The 20,224-nt window shown below is 63.1% G+C and overlaps 4 protein-coding genes across 4 annotated transcripts; 3 read left to right on the forward strand and 1 right to left on the reverse strand.

Moving 5' to 3' along the window:
- Window positions 1–2,424: 2,424 nt before the first annotated feature.
- On the reverse strand, window positions 2,425–5,900 carry PFL1_00560 (uncharacterized protein; the record flags this gene model as incomplete). Its single annotated transcript, XM_007878054.1, has 2 exons — window positions 2,425–5,320; window positions 5,452–5,900. The coding sequence occupies 2 exons, from the start codon at window positions 5,898–5,900 to the stop codon at window positions 2,425–2,427; spliced, it is 3,345 nt and encodes a 1,114-aa protein (XP_007876245.1).
- A 2,882-nt stretch (window positions 5,901–8,782) lies between these two features.
- PFL1_00561 (uncharacterized protein) lies at window positions 8,783–10,294 on the forward strand (the record flags this gene model as incomplete). The annotated part of the gene is made up of 2 exons (XM_007878055.1): window positions 8,783–9,099; window positions 9,214–10,294. The coding sequence occupies 2 exons, from the start codon at window positions 8,783–8,785 to the stop codon at window positions 10,292–10,294; spliced, it is 1,398 nt and encodes a 465-aa protein (XP_007876246.1).
- A 3,669-nt stretch (window positions 10,295–13,963) lies between these two features.
- On the forward strand, window positions 13,964–16,090 carry PFL1_00562 (uncharacterized protein; the record flags this gene model as incomplete). Its single annotated transcript, XM_007878056.1, has 1 exon — window positions 13,964–16,090. One exon carries the CDS (start codon window positions 13,964–13,966, stop codon window positions 16,088–16,090), a length of 2,127 nt encoding a protein of 708 aa, XP_007876247.1.
- Window positions 16,091–18,206: 2,116 nt separating this feature from the next.
- PFL1_00563 (uncharacterized protein) lies at window positions 18,207–20,038 on the forward strand (the record flags this gene model as incomplete). Its single annotated transcript, XM_007878057.1, has 3 exons — window positions 18,207–18,442; window positions 18,554–19,233; window positions 19,359–20,038. The coding sequence occupies 3 exons, from the start codon at window positions 18,207–18,209 to the stop codon at window positions 20,036–20,038; spliced, it is 1,596 nt and encodes a 531-aa protein (XP_007876248.1).
- Window positions 20,039–20,224: the final 186 nt, after the last annotated feature.

A 20,224-nucleotide genomic window follows, 5' to 3' on the forward strand; every position in this document is an offset into this window, starting at 1 on the left:
CATGGGCGTCGGGCGACAAAGGGTCAAGCAGGAGCTTGGGAAAGACAGCTCTCATGCTCTCCTGCACGCCGCCCCAAGCGACAGGATCTCGAGGCCAGCTCATGCGCTCGCCTCACCCCTGCCGGTGATGGCCGGCGACGGTGTGCGAGCTACATACAGTACCGATACAGGCAGGCCAGCCTGACGAGCGCGCTGCTCTTCTCGACTGGAGCACATGGCAGCGCGCATCGTCTAACCCGCCCGCCTGCCTGCCTGACTGCGCAGCGCAGCCAGCCACACGCAGCCTACACACGCACGTAGCCTTAGTGGGCCGGGCGCAGCTTGTCAACGCCTGCCGCGGCTACATTTGACCCGTCTCGCTAGAGAGTGCGGTGTCTGGTGAAAGAGAGGCTGCTGGTGGAAAGGCAAATGGCGTGCCAGCGTACAGGCTGGCAGGTCAACATCCAAGCAAGGCGACCTCCGTTCATCTTTGGTACCGGTATTCGCCTGGTGCAGATGCGGCACCCCCTATCCTCGACCGTTGTTGAGGCCGGAAGAAAGAGGGACAAGGAACTGGAGGAAGGTCGAGGCGAGGCGAGGCGAGGTGAGGCCAGGCCAGGCCGGCTGGCAGCAGCCGCACGCCGATCGAAATCAGCATCTGCGAGCGTCCTCGCTTGAGCTCTGGCAAGAAGTCTCTCGACCGGGTCCTCCGACGGCCTCGCCGGTCATCGTGGCGGCTCCTCCGACCGACTGAATGGAGCGTGGACGAGGTGCGCCCGGCATCAGCCATCGCCGCCCGGCAGCGCTGGCTCTCTTGACAAGAATATCGATGGTCTTGGCACCTCCCACTGCGGGGAAGAGGACAAACAGCCGTGGGCCATTCCTGACCGGCGAAAGGCGAGAGGATATGGAGGAGGTAGACGCTCTTTGACTACATGCAGTAGGTCGCCAGTCGAGGGCGGCGGGCGAAAGGGGGCGTGCGAAGGTCGGTCGGTGTCTCAGGCTCTGTCCCCTACCTCCTCCTTGCTTGCTGAGGCCGGAGGCTCTGAGCCATGCACCTCCTGGTTTCATGCGAGCCTGGGAGCCCCTGCCTAGCCTGGTCTGCTCGTCGCTCCATCCGAAACTCCGGTCGATGTGCGGGCGTAGACCGTGGCGTTTCGGACCGGCTGCCGAGCCGTGCGGGTCCGTTGCAACAGACTGGGCGGGGAAAGGCAAAGGCCGCGCGCGGATCTCATGGTTGAGCAGTCAACCCGGCCTCGCTGCCACCCGCAATGGAGATCTACATCTCATCCCGCCACCATCATCGTCGTCGTCGTTGCTTGTCACCAACGTCTTGCCATCGTCCCGTCATGCCATGGTTGAAGAAAGGAGACCCCAAGGGGCGGCCTTTGGTGGTAGGTGTCATACAGCGCCGTCCGATACCGACCGTCAGACGACAATGACTGCGCCGTGTCAAGCTCCTTGATCGTAGCAACCCGAACATTTGTGTGATCGTCAACCGGGCCCGACCACAGCTTTGGATCCGTCGCATGATCATGAACGGCAAGGGGGGTCCAGCAGAGGGGCATGCCTCGTCCCTGGTCGGAGTTGCTCCATGATTTTGGCCGACACGGGAGAGCCCCCTTGCAATACCATCCTTCTTTGGATGCTCACCACGCTACCACTCGCCCGGTGCTCCCGCCCGGTGCAGCCCGGACGATCTCATGCTCAATGACACTGTGATGAAATCTGATGACTTCGATGGGCAGGCAATCATGTCAGAGGTAGGCAGAGATGACAAGGCCGCCTGATAAGAGCTCGCCTGGGATACATTGCTGCTGTCGTCTGCTGCGTAGGCGCTCTCTAGGCAGACAGCAGGCTTCGTGCCTCTACGTACGCTAGCCCTGGAGATGCCATCTCCTGACGAGGCAGATAGGAGAACGCATGCTCGTCAGACTGTCATCGTCATGCAAGTCGAGCAGCTTCGGCGACCGACAAGTTCATCCCTTGCGGCCAGACGAGGGGGCGCGGGCACGTCCACGGACCGCCCAGGGAAACGAGCAATGGGCGCCGACAATGGAAGGAGGTCGATGCAGGGCCGAGCAAGGGGTCTGTGCTTGCGGGGGTACCGAAGGTACGCCTTCGTGAGGAGGGACCGACAGCGGGTTCCTAGCACGGCAGCTGACGCCGCCAGGCACCGAATCATGTGCGCACCGCGAGGCAGCCTGTCGAGGCTTGCAGCGGATCGAATCAGGGACGGCGGCGGCGGCGGCGAGGATAAAGTTGCACGCCCGAAGGGTTGCGTCGAGGCTGCGCGAGACGCCCTCGCCTTGTGAGCAGGCGAGGGGAAAGGTCGCCCAGAGGCAGTGTCGGACTCCCGCTGCCATGGCGGCTAAGAGCGAAGCTGGAGGTGGGGACGGGTGCGCTCGGTGGAATGGAAGTGCACGGTTTCGTGGGCGAACACCGCTAGAACGTGGTGAACGAGGACTGCGAGATGGCCGCCGAGATCGTCGAGCGCGAGTCGTCGTCCTGCGAGTCCAGCACCGACCCTTGGCTCTTGTAGCCCTCGAGGCTAGCCAGGTCCGAGGCGCCGCCCATGCTGCTGAGGCTGAGGCGACGACGCAGCCGGTCGCTCTGGCTGTACGTGATGCTGGCGGGCGGTGCAGTGCTACCGGCCACGCTCTCTGAATCGACATCCTGGCTCATGATGCTGCTGGCATAGGCGCCATTGAGGCCGGCGCCAAGCCCACCGTTGCGTCCGGCAGAGTGGCCTCCAAACGGCGGCAGGTGGACCGAAGGGTAGGTAGCCTGCGTACCCATGCTGATGACGCTCTGCGCGTCGCTCGGGATGTACGACATCGGGTCGTGGGTGCGGAAGAAGGCCGCGTCGGCAGGGCCCATGGCGGTGGCCCCTGCTCCGGCTGCGTTCCTCGCGCCAGCCGAGCCCGCGCCAACGCCGGCCGCTGAGCCACCGACGGGGTCGTTGAGGTCCAGCCGATGACGCGCCATCAGGTCGCCGGGCTTCTGCAGCGGACGGCGCGGCCGCGGGAACTGGATCATCGACGGCTGCAGGTTCGACAGCACGCCCTCGACCAGGCAGCCCTTTTCCTTGTAGTGGACGAGCAGGTAGTGCCAGAGCGGGTGCTTGTTGAGGACTTTCGGGTTGCCCAAAATCACGAGGCCGTACCGGGCGCGGGTGAGGGCGACGTTGAGGCGCCTCGGGTCGCTGAGGAAGCCGATGCCCTGGTGCTCGTTGCTCCTGACGCAGCTGAGGATGATGTAGTCCTTTTCTCGGCCCTGGAAGGCGTCGACGCTGGCCACCTCGACCTCCTTGTAGAACTCCTTCTTGAGCTTGCCGTGCATCTGCATGTGGTTGACGACGTAGCTGCGCTGGCCCTCGTACGGCGTGACGATGCCGACCTGCGACGGCACCACGCCGGCCTTGAAGAACTGCGTGACGATCTTTTCGACGCTCGACGCCTCGGTGCGGTTGAGGAACGAGGTGCCGGAGCTCGAGATCTCCTCCTGGCCCAGGTTCTGGAAGAAGAACATCGGCAGCGTCGGCACGGGCCAGGGAAAGTCGACGTTCTTGCGCAGCCGCTCGGGCGCCGTGACGCCGTTCTGCAGCGTGCCCTCGTAGAACATGTTGCTGGGGAAGTCGGAAAGGCAAGGGTGCATGCGGTACTGCACCTGGAGGCGGATGGGCCGGTTGCCGAGCATGATCAGGCGTTCGAAGAGGCTCTGGCTGAGGCCGGCGCGCGCGGCCTTCTTGTTCATGATGACGGGTCCGAGCTGGAGGTGGTCGCCGACGAAGACAACCTGCTTGCAGCCCATGACGAGCGGGATCATGCACTCGGGCTCGGCCGCCTGTGTGGCCTCGTCGATGAGGACGGTGCGGAACTTGAGCTTCGACAGGCGCGGGTCGCCGCAGCCGACGCACGTGCAGCAGATGACGTCGGCCGTGTTGAGGATCTCCTTTTCGCACGCGCGGGTCAGCGCCTTGTACTTGCGCTCGTCGCTGCTGCTGAGCTCGCCCTGCTCGTTCTTGAGCTGGATCAGCTTCTGCAGCTCGACGTGCGTGTCGTTGTTGGCCACCTGCTCGTGCAGCGTGAGGAAGCTGATGGGGCTGTCGAGCGCCTCGCGGCTCTTGGCCGTCAGGCGCACCACCTTGAGGCCAGTGGCGTGGATCTTTTCCGTCAGCTGGTCGACGGCGACGTTCGAGGGGGCGCACACCAGCACCGGGCCCGGGTTCATCTTGCTCAGCTGGTAGACGATGGTGGCGCTGGTGACAGTCTTGCCCGTGCCGGGCGGGCCCTGAATCAGGCTGAGCGGCTTCTGCAGGACGCTTTTGACCGCGTTGACCTGGCTGTGGTTGAGCTCGGGCAGGCCGGGCGCGCTGAACCGCTTCGGCATCGCCGTCCTCAGCGTGGCGCTCTCGATCTCGTGGCCGAGCAGCTTGTGGTAGATGTAGCCGCTGAGGCTCTGCTCGTCGACGGCAAACGTCTTCATGGCGCTCTGCATCCGGTCGAAGCTGGTCGACTTCCACACAAAGTCGGCGCTGAAGTTGTGGCTGCAGTGCTCGGGCACGCCGTCGGCGCGGCGCAGCTCGATGGCCACCTCGTCGGACACGTTGTTGGGGATCTTGATGACGTGGCCCACCCCCTCCCACGGCGGCGCCATCTCGCCGCGGTAGCGGATCTTGAGCTCATCGCCGACGGCCAGGCGCACCTCGCCGCTCTCGAGCTTCGGGAGCGTCATCCACGCAATCTTTTTCTGGTTGAGACCCTGGTCCCAGCGCACTACCAGGTCCGACTGCGTCTGGCTCTCCTTGAGCTTGCGGTCGTAGTCGGCCTCGATCTTGACGAGCGGGCCAAAGATGTTCTGGTACTGGTAGGCGTCCTCGTAGCGCAGCAGAATGCCGTCCGGCTCCTCGTCGACGCCGGGCTTGTCGAGGTCCTCGAGGGTGGCGTTCTCGTTCTCCTTCCACATCTCCTCGAGGCGGTTGATCTGCTGGAAGGTGATGGGCCGGGCGCGCATCTGCTCGTGCTCGGTCGGCATCTTGACGAGCCACGTGAGGAAGCAGCGGTCCTCGATCAGCGGCGACCACTGCGACGTGTCCCAGATGACGTCCTTGGAGTTGGTCATGGCGGCGCACGGCTGGCGGCAGAGGAGCACCACGACCGTCTCGCTCTTGGCGGGGATGAAGCCGAGCAGGAAGACGTTTTTGGCGCCGCACTGGTAGCACTCGGGCGTCGTCTCTCCGAGCGGCGACTCGGCATGCAGGCACACCTCCTTGTGCTTGGCCCTGACGAGGTGGTTGACGATGTGGGAGCCCGAGGTAGAACCTCGCGAGTTGCAGAACCTGCCGAGCGCAGTATGGGCCCGTGCAGAGGATCGCGGCAAGTGGGTTCGGATCAGCTGCCCAGGATTCCCGCGATGACGACTCAAGGCGGTCTCCTAGAAGCGTGCAGCCCATCCCTAGCGAGCACTCACCACTTGTTGCAGATCAGGCACTTGACGACGCAGCTCGGGTTGTGGATACCGCAGTAGGCGCAGGCGTGGGGCGGCAGGTTTTGAAGCAGGTCGGCCTCGCCATCGTCGAGCATGCCGTCGAACAGCTCATCGACCTCGTCTCCATCGGTCGCCCGGGTGCTCCGCGGCTTGGCCGCCTTGGATCCGGTATGCTGGTGGCGGTGGGGTTCTAGGTCGTGCTCGTCGAGCTGAAGATCCTTGATTGCGGCGAGGTCGAGGTCGAGATCCAGGTCGAGGTCGATCTGGTCCGCCGCCCTGGTCCTGCCAGACTTTGCGCCATTGTTCCTGCGGGACAGCCTGGAGTCCGCTCCCGAGACTACGGAGGCAGAGTCGGTGAAGCCATACTCGGAGGCGTCTGCGCCGTAGTTGGACGCGCCCTCGAGGTGCTCAAAGGGGTCGACGTCGGCCATGGTGCACGGATCCCCTCCCCCTCCTGGTCTCTGCTAAGATGCGGAGCGTTCCAGGCTGCAGCCCCTCCTTTCTCGAGGACGGTGGTCTGTGGCGATGGCTGGTGTGTGGATCTGCGAGATGCTCGGTGGCAGGTGAACAGAGACGTCGATGGCAATGGCGGTGGCGGTGGTGGTGGTGGCGGGATGGCACCGGACTAAGGGCTGCTGAGCAGCCGTGCGAAGCTTTGCCAGATTTTTGCCGCGGCCAACACGCGGCGAGCCAGCAGCGGTGCCAGCCAGACGGTGAGCCAGCCCAGCTCAGCCCAGCCAGGGCCCAACAGCGCAGGCAGGCAAGGCCATGCGCCCCTCGCTTCGGCCGCCTTGAAAAAAACCCCGTCTCCCGAAAAAGCTGGGACCGGAGCCACGACCCGACGCTTACATAATCCAACACCGCCCTGCGGCATCGGGCTTGCAACACCCCGTCCTTGCTCTTGCTGGCCCAGGCCCCGAAGTGGCTCCTTCGTCGTTGCTTTGCCAAGAGGCCGGCTCGATGCCATCACGAGGAACAAGAGGAGGACAGCCTTAAAGTGGACGAGGTCGTCCTGAGACGCCGTCGCTGGCTTGGCAGGCGGCCCTTCCAGCAAATCGACGTGGCCCATCCATCGGACGGACCTCCGCCGACGGGACGACCTTCTTGAGCGCGTGTTCAGCGCGGGCCTGGTCGAGGCCTGGGAGAAGTTGAAGCCGTCTCTTGGCGTAGCGGCGTCACCGGGCAAGGTCACAAACCGCACTTACCTGCCTACCGCTTGCGGCGTCGTCATGGCGGGGTGTGGTTCGCGACACCAACTCGTGAGCTGAGCCGGGCCTGCAGCAGCATGGTGTTGGTCTCGCCTACAGCCTGGCCCGGTCTTGCGCGCGTAAAGCCAGGCGAGCGGCAGCAGGACCCGTGGGCAAGGCCTGACCAAGAAGAGCGACGCAAGCCGGGCGAATCGCTTCCCGGTCGGCCAAGATGCTACCTAGCTGGGGTTTCAACTGCCAGGTCTGCTGAGCAACGCGCGCGTACGCACGCCGCCGCGACGGCGACGGTACGTGCTTAGCCGATAGCAAGAACCACGGGAGGGGAGGTCCCTCTTTGCCCCACACAGGAAGCGGGGATGAGCCAGGCCAGGCCAGGCCGGGCCTGGCCTTTTGGTCGCACCGAAGATGCACCGTCGCCCCCTTCGGCTGTCGGCATATACCGAACGAGCGGGGCGGCGCGGAGGGATTCGAGGACGAGCGAGGCGCCCGCTGTTTAGCGCAATTCGGCAGGCAGGCTTGCATGAGGGCGGGGCGGGGCAGGCAGACGGGCGCCCAGCCTGATTGCCGGCAACGGCTGGTCCGCAATTAGACGTTCGATCCTCCTGCCAACCAAGCAGGTCGACGGAGCACCTCAAAGATCGACGCGCCGTATCGTCCTTGGCTGGCCAAGCACGTAGCTACGCGCTTGCAAGACATCATCGATGATGCTCTTGTATGATCCAGTGCGCTCGGGATCTACGGCAGGTTAGGGCGGAAGGGAGGGACAGCGAGCGAGTGCGCTGGCTACAGGCAGGCTGGTTGGTGGCGGCGACTAGCCTCGCCGAGAACGACGAGCACGCAGGCTAGGTCTACCGTGTCGGCCACTCTATGCGTAGGCCAAACACACAGCCGGCTGGCTCAGGACCACAACCGAGGGGGACGGGGGCTTGGCCCAGCCTCGCTTTGCTTACTTCTGCCGTCTGCCCTCGCTAGCCTCGACGCCAATGCAAGCCCCTGCTCCTCCATATGTAGGACCGCCACCCGAGTCGTCGCCGTCGTCGTCGCTGTCGCGGACCTTTCTCCCTTCCCCTCGCCTCCTTCGCCTTACCCCTGCTTGCTTAGCTCTTTTCTCCCCGACCTTGCCCATCTTTCTCCACACTAGAGCGAGCTGGCCTCGTTCAAGCAGCCCGCCCTTCTACCGTACCGTACCGAACCGTACCTCTGGCCAAGCACCGGCCGGTCGCCCCGCCATCACTCGGTCGCCCTTCAGCAGCTGCCGGCAGCCGCGCGCCGTCACCCGCACTCGCGAGCGACATATAAGCTCCCATCAAGGTCGACTCAGGGGCATCTCGAGCACCCGTCCATCACCTGTCCCCCACGACTGCGATCGATTGCCTCTGGCTCAGATCCTTCTTTGCTACCCTGTCATCAACCACCCTTTGCTTGGCGGCCCTCTCGTGGAGCGATAGACTCTCGCCCTCCCCGGCATAGACGCAGCACACGGAACATCGCAACAAGAGCGGACGGCCTGGATCTAGACGTGCGTGAGTGTGCGCTCTTGTTTGGACAGTCTAGCCTCGCGAGCCTCTACCGGATGCTCGATGCCGTGACGGCGGTACATGCGTCCATTTGCTGCTGCTGCCGTTGCTGCTCGCTCAGGCCAAGGCGGGCGGGCGGGCGGGCGGGCGAGCTGAAACATCGCCGCCTTGCTCTGCTGCACACGCAGGCAAGGAGGAGGGACGCCAAGTTGCAGAAGGCGAGCGCCACCGCTTCGCACCAGCTAGTCCCCCCAAATCTGGCGTTGCTGAAGGCGGCGGCGCCCCGCAAAGCGCTAGCCGTCATCCTCCAGCCTGGACGACCACGAGGAACTGCGCTGCCCCGGACGCACCTAGAGGGCTATAAAGAGCCGCCCTCGTCGACGCTCCCCGTCTTTCTTGTCCCCTTCTCACACCCTACCTCACCTTCTCTCCCGACCCTACCTCGGCCCCTACTCCTCGCCATCCACTGTCTCTAATAGAAGCCATCGCCAACCCCTAGACACCTCAAAGGGCCGGTCCCTTTCACCTTCCCCGACCTACAGAGGATCTCCGACCCTTTACGACACCGCATACAGTAACCTCTCCACGATGAAGCTCCACGCTCAGGCGCTGACCGCGTTGATCGCGTGTCTCGGCCTCGGCTGCTTCCACCACGCCCAGGCGCGACCCGCCTCGTCGGCCGGCTTCGTCGGCATGAACGACACCCACGTCGTCCAGGCCGACGCCGACGGTATGCTCATGGGCGACCTGGTCGACGAGCGCGGCGCGGTGCCCGAGCGCACCCGCGTCCTCCTCGACACCCGCCAGAACCCGGGCTTCGACTACGGCTCCAAGAAGGTCCGCGGCGTCAACATCGGCGGCTGGCTCGTCGCCGAGCCCTGGATCACGCCGTCGCTCTTTGACAAGTGAGTAGCCGGGATGGGCCATCGTGGGCATCGACGGCGGGTCATGTGCGAAGAGCGGCCGATGCTGACGCGATGCACGCTCCCCACTGGCACCCGCCTCTCCCCGCCGCGCAGCACGGGCGACAACCGCGTCATCGACGAGTACACCTTTGGCCAGTACGCCAGCAACGCCGAGGGCCGCCTGCAGAACCACTGGAACTCGTTCATCACCGAGGACGACTTCCGCCAGATTGCCGCCGCCGGCCTAAACCACGTGAGGATCCCCATCGGCTACTGGTCGCTGGTGCCGTCGCAGGGCGAGCCGTACGTGCGCTCCAACCAGCTCTCGCACCTCACCAACGCGGTCCGCTGGGCGCGCAACTACGGCATCAAGGTCATCATCGACCTCCACGGCGCTCCCGGATCGCAGAACGGCTTCGACAACTCGGGACAGAAGGGCAGCGTGCGCTGGCCCAACTCGCAGAACAACGCCGACCGCGCCAAGGCCGCCATCGTCGTCCTCGCCAAGCGCTTCTCGGCCGGCGAGTACGCGGGCACCGTCACCGCCATCGAGCTCCTCAACGAGCCCGCCGGCTTCGTCGGCGGCAACATCATCCCCTACACGAAGCAGTACTTTATCGACGGCTACTACGCCGCCCGCGAGGTCTTTGGCAACGCCGCCATCATGATCCACGACGCCTTCCAGCCCCTCTCGTCGTGGAACGGCTTCATGCAGCCGCCCCAGTACCAGCAGGTCCTCCTCGACACCCACATCTACACCGTCTTCTCCCCCGCAGAGAACGCCATGTCCAAGTCCCAGCGCCTCGCCACCATCTGCGGCAAGATCGACTCGCTCAAGGCTTCCCAGCCAAACCTCTACACCGTCGTCGGAGAGTGGACGACGGCGACGACTGATTGTGCTGGCGAGCTCAACGGTCGGTTCGTCGGCGCTCGCTACGACGGATCGTACGGAGGCGACAGCTACTACATCGGCGACTGCTCCAAGCGCACCGGAGACGGTTCCAGCTTCTCCCAGGTGTACAAGAACTACCTCCGCGACATGTTCGAGACGCAGATCTCGGTCTACGAGCGCGCCAGCGGCTGGATCTACTGGACCTGGAAGACGGAGCGCGCCGCCGATTGGGACTACCAGCGCGGTCTCAGGGGCGGCTGGATCACGTACAACCTCAACTCGCGCCCCAACGCCGCTTGCTAGGCGGGTTGTCGTCGTGCTCTCTCTTCCCCTTTCTCCGCACGCACGAAGGGTAGATGGTGGAAGATCGCAGCTAGTAGAACGCATGGATAGCAGGAGTGTCGGATAGGTAGACCGGGGCGAGCCTCCAAGAAGGCTTCGCCGCCTCTCCTTTTTTCCCCTCGCCGCCGACCTCGCGCCTCATCTCGTCCCTCCCAACTCGGCCCATTTCGTCTCGTCTCGACTCATCTCTCACGATCTCGGATCTTGTAACTCCAGCGCAAGCGCTCCTTCCTGTAGCAGCCGGTGATCCGGCCACGACCTACCCGATGTAAAGACTCACGATGACCTTGCGATGTCAGTGCGGGCTTGGGGCGGCGTGTTCTAGCCTCGTTGGCAGTCGAGTCGTGGGACCCTTGTCTGCAGCAAGCGCAATTTCGCAACGAGCCGGCCCGTGCTCAACACGCCTCCTCCAACGTCGCCGCGCTTTTTCGGCCCTTGGATGCTGCTGCTCGTACCCCGCACAGCCATATCTAGTTGACGGGCGATGTTTGTAATACAGTACGAGCTACAGAGCCTGGCTGTAGAAGTTGGCGGCAAGGCAGCTGCTGCAGCAGATGGGCAGGCAAGAGAGAGCAGGGGCGGTAGCAGTCGAGCAGGGCGCTGGCCTGGCCTGCCTCAACGGCGTACAGTCAGACACCCCGACGTGCCTGCTGCCTCCAGCCCGCAAGCGGGGGCCGCACAAGCAGGCCCAACCAGCCCCCCCTTTTGCTCCTTTACCCCACTGCCCTGCACTTGCCTTCCGGTTCCCACTCGCCATCACGCCCACCACAGTTCCCATGCAATGTTGATTGCTTTGGCTGACTGACCAGCACTCCATGCCAGTCTTCAGCTACTCACAGCTTCAGTCTTGCAAGTGTGCACACACACCCAGACCATGTCTGACTGGTGCTGCACATTGTTGGTCTGACTGCATGCAGCATCAACAAGCATGACTTCTTTTTGTTAGTCAATCAGCAACAGGCCTCACTCATTTCCCAAATCGGCCTGTTGTGGCAGCACGGTGGCTTCAAGGTCAGCCAATGCATGAAGATCCTGCTTGCAGGAATCAACTCCGCCGCCCCGTACAACTGGTCCGAGGCTGCCTTCCTGCCCCCTGGCTTTTTCGACTGCAAACAGAGACGTGTGTTGAGCCCTAGGGGTCTTGCTAACCGTAGGTAGGCCTAAGGCGGCGTAGCATACCAGGAGAGGTTGGGGGAGACAGTAAGCGTGTGAGGGGATATCGATGTTGTACCGTAGGATCCTATAGATACTAAGTACAATCGACGACCGGAAGCAAACACCTAGCTACTCCGGCCTTGCACTATCCACCCCGCCGGTAGGGTCGACACTACCGCAGCGCAGGTCGCGCCCCTCGGGTCCGAGCCCTGGTACGGCGCGTGTGGAGTTATCTCCACGCCGCCGCTGGGCGCCTCTCGGGGTTGCCCTAACAACGCGTTGACTTCTGCTGTTGTCGGCATCATGCTCGGCAACGGTGGCGTGTACCACCGGCCTCCTCATTGCAACAGCTTCTCGTCAAAGATTTACACTTCCAAGAACAAGCTGAATGCATTTGCATATGTCAAGGGGGTCATCAATCACCTTTGCCTGCATTGACTTTCCTGTCACACTTGGGCAAGCTGGTTGGCCATCAACCCTCTCCTTCAGCATCCACCCTGCAGCACCACTGGCAGAAAGCCTCAGTCTCCATCTTGCTGTTGCAGTGCTCAGTGATGCAGGAGAGAAGGCTGTTGCTACATCCTTCAAGCACTTGGGCTTGGCTGTCAAGCAGCTCCTCAACAGAGCCAATCATCAAGTTTGTATCCTTGATCCAGAGATGCCATCTGTGCATGAACAGTGTCAAGATGATTGGAGTCACCTCCAGTCCCATGTTGGTGGGCAGAGACAGAGGCAGCAGGCGCGGGAAGATGGGGTGTACCTTCATGCTTGTCCGGGGTTTGGAACCACTTTAGGTGCGAGATGCAGAGTGTTGTTGTGTAACCTGAAGGCTCCTTGTGAAACGAGACATCAGAGCAGAGCATTCTGAGGCGCGACCGGTCCTTTTTGTCTGTCGCGACCAGGCTTCCGATGCGGAGCCCAGTCAAAAAGACGATTTGCAGCAATGCGATCTTCTGTAGGCCGAAGGCCACACAGCCCCCACGGACCAAGTCGGCCGCCATGTGATCCAAGATGAGCTCGACCTCGAAGCGGCCCCACCAGGACCGCTCGAGGCCGCGCTCAGGCAGATTCAGTTCCTCAATCTGCTGGTAGGCGTGACGGATGAGTTGGCTGGCCAGGCCAGACTCGCCTGTCCCGTCGAACAGCATGACCTTCTGGAGGTTGCCTTGTATCATCCTGGTGGGTGAGCTGCACCATCCTTTTGACCAGCACAAGAAATGACATGCTTCACCCAATAACTGTCAACTTTGTGGGATGCCCCTTACCACATTGCCCCTTGGTGCCAGTCACCTGGTGTTAGGCCTGGGGCTGCAGTAACACCTGGTAGGTCATGAAGCTGACAGCTTCTACATCAACATCAGTAAAGAGCATGTAGAGGTGATGTTGACAAACCACTCAGCATGCTGCCAAGCATGACCTCAAGGCACTGTTTCAAACATACACTGTTCTTCAGCCAGGTCAAGCCAAGCAGGAAGCAAAGAGGCAGGTGTTCTGCTTTGGTCTGGCTGAGTGTGCTGCAAAATCTTGACCAAGTTGAGCTCAGCCCTCAGCCAGTCGATGCGCGGACCTGGAACAAGCAGCAAGCATCATGAGAGCCGCTGTCTCGAGGCCCGCTTGCTTGCTTCTCGGCACACGCACCTCTCGGCGAAAAATTCGGATCCGAGCTGTGTGCTTTGGTTGCTTCCGCAGCTGCGGTGGGAAGAAAAACCCAGCGCGGCTGTGGAAAATCAAAAAGAAGCCGCTGTGTCCCAGGACCAAGAACCAAAAATCGCACGAGCCCGCCATTCACCGACCCCTCGCCATCCCTCTTCCCACCACCTTCACCGACCGACGGCGACCCAAGTGCTGGGCTCGTTGTTTCCTTCGCTCGTCTCCCACACGGGGGTCGAGCCAACCCTCGACTCGTGAGTACCAGCGACATCACCGCACTAGCGACGCTCTCTCTCTGTGCCATTCTGGCTCGACGCAACGCGCTCGATCCGTCACTGCGACAGGACGACCGACGACCGACGACGATGGCGCTCGCACCGTCAAAGATGAACACAAATTACAGACCTGATCTGAGTCTCCGTTGTGGGGAACCCGAAGACAACAAAATTTTGCCAATATCAAGCTGAGACGATCCGAGCATCGGCGCTGCTTCTGCCGCCGCCATCGTCGTCGTCGTCGGAGTCGCTGCAGCTGGCGAGAGGCACGGACACGGACAGAGAGCGCTCGGAAGGGCGCATCAGACTTGCGGAAGACTGACATTACCTCGTTCTTCGCCGTATCGCTCCCTCTCCGTAATCGCCTTCCCCTCCCCCGCTCGTGTCTATTGCTGCTATCGTCTCCAAAGGAGTCCCGCTCGGAAATCCAAAAGACCTTTCACCGCCTCATTGCCCCTCGTTCTCTTCCGATGAATCGACTGTGCCGCCGCCGCCGCCACCTCGCCAACGTGAAACCATCCCGCACTTCTTCGAGGTCGTGGTAGGAAGGATGGCGGTCGCAGACGGGCAACCGCACCGGCCCCGGTCACCTCCTCGTACCTCACCCTCACCCAGCGCGCGCCATGCCGATGCGAAGTCGGCCTTGTTGTCACCAGTTCTGGCGGCGACGCCATCGGCTGTCACCATCTTCTGGCCGGAGCGCTTGGCATGGATCGACGCGCAGCCTGGCGCCAGGCATCATCGCGTCGAGCAGCTGCTCGTCGGTCGCATCTTGCTCGGCGCACCTCACGAGATCGCCGTCGTCGTGCTCGGCACCGTGTCGGAGCAGTACGACCAAGCTTCACCTGCATCACGTCGGGAAGACCTAGTCGTTGTTGGAGCTTGTTCAACGCCCGGCTCTTCGGCTCAGCCGCATCTCGCAAGTCGGTCCGCCACTGAGCTATGGCTCGAGGTCGACTTGCCGCCCAGCTCGTTCGGACACGCCGGCGCCTGCAAGCTGTGGCGCCACTCACCCTGCCGACCGATCCATCTCAGAAGCATCCGAATGGCCGGTAACCGCACCTCAGCAAGGTGCCCACCCGTCGACCCGCAGACCACCGTCAGCGTCATCTACTACCGCGCACCGGATGCCGAGATGCTGCAGTATCTCGCCCTGGAGCCGCTCCGCCTCGGTCCCGTCTCCGGATCGCGGCTTGCCGTACTGGGCGCCCTGCTTCTCGACGACGCTACGATAGACGCCTTCTTCGACGCCCGCGACTCGCACTACGGCGCGACGCCGCTGCAGCGCAGGCTGGTCAAGCTCGTGATGCTAGACCCGGCCCGGTGGACGGAGCTGATCAGCGACGACCCGGCCTCTGGCCGCTGGCCCGAGGGGACCGCCTTTCGCCGCGCCATCCAGTGCATCAACAGCGCGGGCCGCAGCCCGCAATTGGCCCGCCGCCACGACGAGGGAGTTGGTGCGGTGTCGATGGATGTTACGGCGTCGATGCGGTTGCTGGATGCCATGGTCCGCCCTGCGCTGGCCGTCGCCGAAGCCATCCACCGCCTGCTCAACGCCAAGCTCGCCGTGCCCTTCCGCAAAGGCAACCGGCCGACGCTGACCACCATCTCGGCCTCGGCGCGGCAGCTAGATGCTCGCCTCTCGCAGCTGCTGGTGGCGCCGAGGCTGGCGACACGCCTGCGCAGCCTGCGCAAGCGTCAGGTGCTACCGACAAGCGACCTTTCTGCACCCTACATCGGCCTGTGGAATAGCGTCTGGCTGGTTGCCAACGACGTGATTCTGGGCTACGCGGTCAGCGTGCTGCTCGTCAACCACCGCTTCGCCATCGCCGAAGCACTGCGGTACGGCCTGCGACGTGCCTTCGTCGACGACGTGCTGCGCCTCCTCGATTGGCTGGGCGACTGGCCGGCCGGACTCAAGCTCAACACGGAGCTCTCGCTCTTCTTCCAGGACGCCTACTCGTCTTTCATCGTCGCCTGGAGGGACCAGGTGCTGGATGCGGTCGCGCCGCACCTCGAGGGCGTCGTGGTGGCCGTGGCGCTGGCGAGTCGGTTGATGGGCATCACGATGTCGCTGTGCTTGCTCGATGACGCTGTGCAGCTGCTGACGCTGCACATCACCGTCTTCCACGGCTGCGCGCGGCGCGTCTTTCGCTTCCTCGTCACCGTCCTCTCGTCGCTGTTTGACCTCTTCCGCGGCAAGAAGCGGAACGCGCTGCGCGGCGGCCGACTCGACGATGCGACCTACGAGCTGGACCAGCTGCTGCTGGGCACGATCCTGTTCACGCTCTGCGCGTTCCTCGTTCCGACGTGCTACGTCTTCTACCTGGCCTTTGCCGTCATACGGCTGGGCGTGGTGGCGTTCGAGGCGGTGGTGGTCGAGACGCTGCTGGGCCTGCTAAACCACCTGCCCCTCTTTGCGCTGATGCTGCGGTTCAAGGATCCCAGCCGTTTGCCCGCCAGCGTCAGGCTGGAGCCGCTCGCCGCGTCGAGCGGGGTCGAGGGCCACCGTCGGCGGTACGTTGCGGCTCACCACCTCGCCCTGCGGTCCAACGCGCTCGGAGTGGTCGACATCTTTGAGGGATATAGCGACCACGTCAGGGGCATCCTCGACCTGCCGCGCATGGCGGCGAGGACGTTGCTCGGCCATTCTCTGCGTCGTGATCGACATCGATAGCGGCCCGTCTCGACCCTCTTGGCGCGCTCGGGCCGGATCGATCGTCGACAGCGCATCCCACTTGCCCTCGTCTTGATTGTCCTCGATACACACATATGTATCCACACATACCGAAATAGATCCGTGAAATCCCGGTCGTCTCGTCCGTTGAGCCGTCAAGAGTGCCCCATGTGCTGTCTGTCGTTGCAGACACGCCTGATTCAAATGCCAGCACTGTCGCGAAGGGCTCATCCGGAGCGCTTGATACGGCGAGACGAGTCGATCTGCACGGCGACAGGGGCCCAATCATCATACCCTGTGCTACAGCTACCGGACAATGCCAAGGCGAAGGGATGGGGAACTTGCGGCTACGGTGGCTACCTGGCATGTAGTTAAGCGGGTGGCGACCGCACAAAGGACGGAGTGAGTCCCCCCTCCATCTCGCTCCGCCCTTGATCGTTCCCCAATCATCATTGTCCCTCACGGCCCTTTGTGCAATCTCGATGGCGGCAGTAGCCGCTCGCCCGTACATATGTCCCTGTCCCTTGTCCTGTCCAGAGGGCCGAGGCAAGCATCCCGCTTTGGCCCCGATAAGGTCCAGACCCGTTTGCGCGAAGAACGGGGGTGGGGCGCGCTCCCGCCTGTCTCTCGGCCTGGCGTGCCTCGGCCAAGTCGACAACTTTGGGATCGGTCGGAACCGAAGCGGACCGCTGGCCGATACGCCGGCCGATACGCCGGCCGATACGCCGGTCAATTCGCGGTCGGGCAGCCGAAGACGACGCGCGTGTCCGGCCCTTCCGCGCCCGGGCCTGTTCCGAAGTCGCCCCCCGCTCGTCTGCTCGAGTGAAGTAGATGGTCCTACAAGCTTCGGTCGCATACCCTCTTGTTTCTGTTGTGGGAGGAGGCAGGTCGCTTCCAAACGATATGGACGTCGTTGAGCTGGCGATAGCGACGAGAGGCAAGATCGGGCGAGAAAGTGGATTGCGGATCAGAACCGCAAGCGACGCCTTTGGCCGGCCGTGACCGCTGGCGTCATTCTGGGGTGCTCCAAGGCGTGGCCAGTCAGACCGGCTGTCCCGAGGGCTGATCTGTACAATAGACAGAGGCTTGGGTTGGCCCGGATGGTTGCCATTCCTGGCTTTCGTATGGACTCCGACCGAGGCATTGCCGGAACATCCGCGGGTGGCGGCAGCTGCCTTGGCCTGGCATGACCCTGCACCGAGCAGAGCGGCGTGGCGGGGCCAGCCGACGTTGCGTCGGAGCCTGTGGCCATGGGAAGCAAAGCGTGGCAAGGCAAGGGTTGCATCGTGCAGACCTTGCTCGATGAAGCGGGGCAGCAGAGTGAGAGGAAGACACGGGGCGGCTGCGTCGGAGGGTGGCGAATCAGGAGACATGGCCAAAGGAAAGTCGGCCGCTTGGCTGCCCGCCTGCCCGTCTGCCCGTCTCCCCCACGACGACGAGTCGACATCTGTGGGGGCGGGGCGAAAACCTTCCGAGCCGAGGAGACAGACCGGCGAGCGCCCTTTTCCGCCTTTACCCCGCCTGCCCGCCAGCAAAGGCGGCTAAAGCAGCGCCCCCCCTCGGCCAAGAGAAGATGGCGATGGCGCTCCTCGTCGTCCTCGTCGCCAGCTCTGGCTTTGCACCACGTACGGCATCAGCTTCGTCTCCCGTCCTCGTTGCTGCACCATGCATGCATGTCTGTACACACCGCGCTTACCCCGCACTTTGGATGCCACGGGCCTGGCGGCAAAATGCGGGGTAAGGTGGCCACCTCTTCCTCGGCCTCTGCTCTTGGGCCCGCGACGCCAAAGATGCCATCGCACCTGCCACCGTGGCCAGGCCAGGCCACGCAATCTCACACACGCTAGCGCCCTTTTGCGACCACGCTATGGGGGCAACAGCGACCAAGGACGCTGCGCCCGCCGGTTCGTCGTTCCAGTGCTGGCCTCTGTCTGTGTATAAAGGTCTTCGTTGCTCTGTGCTCTCGACCGTCTCCTCTCCTTGTGTGTCCGCCTGGCCTACCATCTTCCCCTCATCTTCACCCCCCTGCTCCTCCTCATCTTTCCCCAGTAACGACCAGATCCTGTGGCCATCCTCTCCCTCGTCCTCGACCTAGCCTTTGACCCAATACAACGCGATGGCCCCATCCATCGACGCCACCCACGCCGTCGAGGCATTGCCTCACGGCGGTCTCCCCTCGTCGGAAGAGCTGATCCAGCACATCCCGCTCCACCACCGCAAGTTTCTCGAAGATCCAGAGGCCCTCGCCGCTTGGCACGAACCCTACGTGCCCGGCTCGCCCGAGGAAAAGGCCCTCGTCCGCAAGATCAGCGTCCGCCTCATCCCCATGATCTGGCTCTGCTACGTTCTCAAGTGAGTCGGAGCCTGTCCTGCCCCCCTCCGGCCTTGACCTCCACTTGGTGCCAAGCAGAGCCCCTCACTGACGCGTCGATATTTTCCCGCACGCCACCCGCCACCTCTCAGCTACATGGACCGCACCAACATCGGCCTAGCCAAAGTCGGCGGCATGAGCGACGATCTCAACCTCGATAGCAACCGTTACAGCGTTGCACTGCTCATATTCTTTGTGGGCTACCTTCTCTTCGAGGTGCCCTCCAACATGATCTTGACAAAGTCGCGGCCGTCGATTTTCCTGGCCGCGATCATGTTCACTTGGGGCTGCATCACCATCGCCTTCAAGGGGATCAACTCGTACGGCGCTCTCGTCGCCCTCCGGTTCATCCTCGGCATCATCGAGAGCGGCTTCTTCCCCGGCTGCCTCGTCCTCTTCTCGTCGCTCTACAAGAAAAACGAACTGTCCAAAGTTTTTGGCATTTTCTACTCGGCCTCGATCGTCTCGGGCGCCTTTGGCGGTCTCCTCGCCGCCGCCATCATCGACGGCATGGACGGACTCGCCGGCGTCGCTGGGTGGCGCTGGCTTTTCGTTATGGAGGGCCTTGCAACGGCCGTCGTTGCCATGATCGCCGTCTTTGTGCTGCCCGACTACCCGGCCACGACGCGATGGCTCACACCCCGCGAAAAGGCCCTAGCCGTCAAGCGCCTCGTCATCCAGAACGCCTCGACGTACACGGGCGAGGAGGTCGGTCACCGCCAGGGATTCATGCTCGCAGTCAAGGACTGGAAGACCTGGGCCTTTACCGTCGGTGAGTTGCGATGCGGATCACCCCTGCTTTTTCTCGTCTGTCTTTTTTTGGACGACGATGAAGAGCCGCGCGCTGACACGCCGACCGGCCTCGCTCCCCCCCTCTGCATCTCCCGGTCCTCACAGGCTACATGGCCATCAGCGGTGCCGGCACCATCTCTTACTTCATCCCCACGATCGTCACCCAGCTGGGCTACAAGGGCACCGACGCCAAGCTCTTCTCGGTCCCGCCGTACGCCGTCGCGCTCGTCTTTTCGCTGACCGTCAACTTTTCGGCCGACCACTTCAGGGAGAAGCCGTTCCACGCCGCCGTCCCGGTCTCGCTGGCCGGCATCTTCTGCGTGGTGCAGGCGACCTACGTACCCCGGCACGCTTCGTACGCGCTCCTCTGCTTTGTCGCGGCGGGCATCTGGTCGGCGCTGCCGTGCTACCTTTCGTACGTTACCTCGGTCATGGTCGAGCCCATCGCCAAGCGCGCCGTCGCCATCGCCATTGTCAATTCGCTCGGCAACTTTGCCAGCGTATATGGATCCTTCCTCTGGCCCTCGAACACGGCGCCCGAGTACGTCCAGGGCTGGTCGGTCACGGCTGCCTTTTGCTTCCTCGCCGCCATCGTACCCCTCGCTGTCCGGTACATTGTCGGGCCACTCAAGGACACCGATGCCGAAGTCGCAAAGCACGCTACCACCACGCACCACGACCACGACCACAGCCGCAGCACCGCTGCCGCAGAGACGGCTTCTTACGACGACGACAAGAAGGTCGCCGCCGACGGCGCGACGCAGTACAAGACCGCCGACGCCTAATGGCACGGCCTCGCCCGCATCCACCGTCCCGCAGATGACCATCCGATGATCCGCTCTCGAACGATTTTCACGACCTGTAACACTATCACGCCCCGCACTTCCGGACTTCCTTGGCTCACACTTGAACACGAAGCCCATGATATCATTCCCGCTCTCTCCTGGTCGAGTTTGCCGCTAACGGATCGA

Source organism: Pseudozyma flocculosa, assembly GCF_000417875.1.
Source record: "Pseudozyma flocculosa PF-1 unplaced genomic scaffold scaffold00001, whole genome shotgun sequence".
In the NCBI taxonomy this organism is placed as follows: Eukaryota; Fungi; Basidiomycota; class Ustilaginomycetes; order Ustilaginales; family Ustilaginaceae; genus Pseudozyma; species Pseudozyma flocculosa.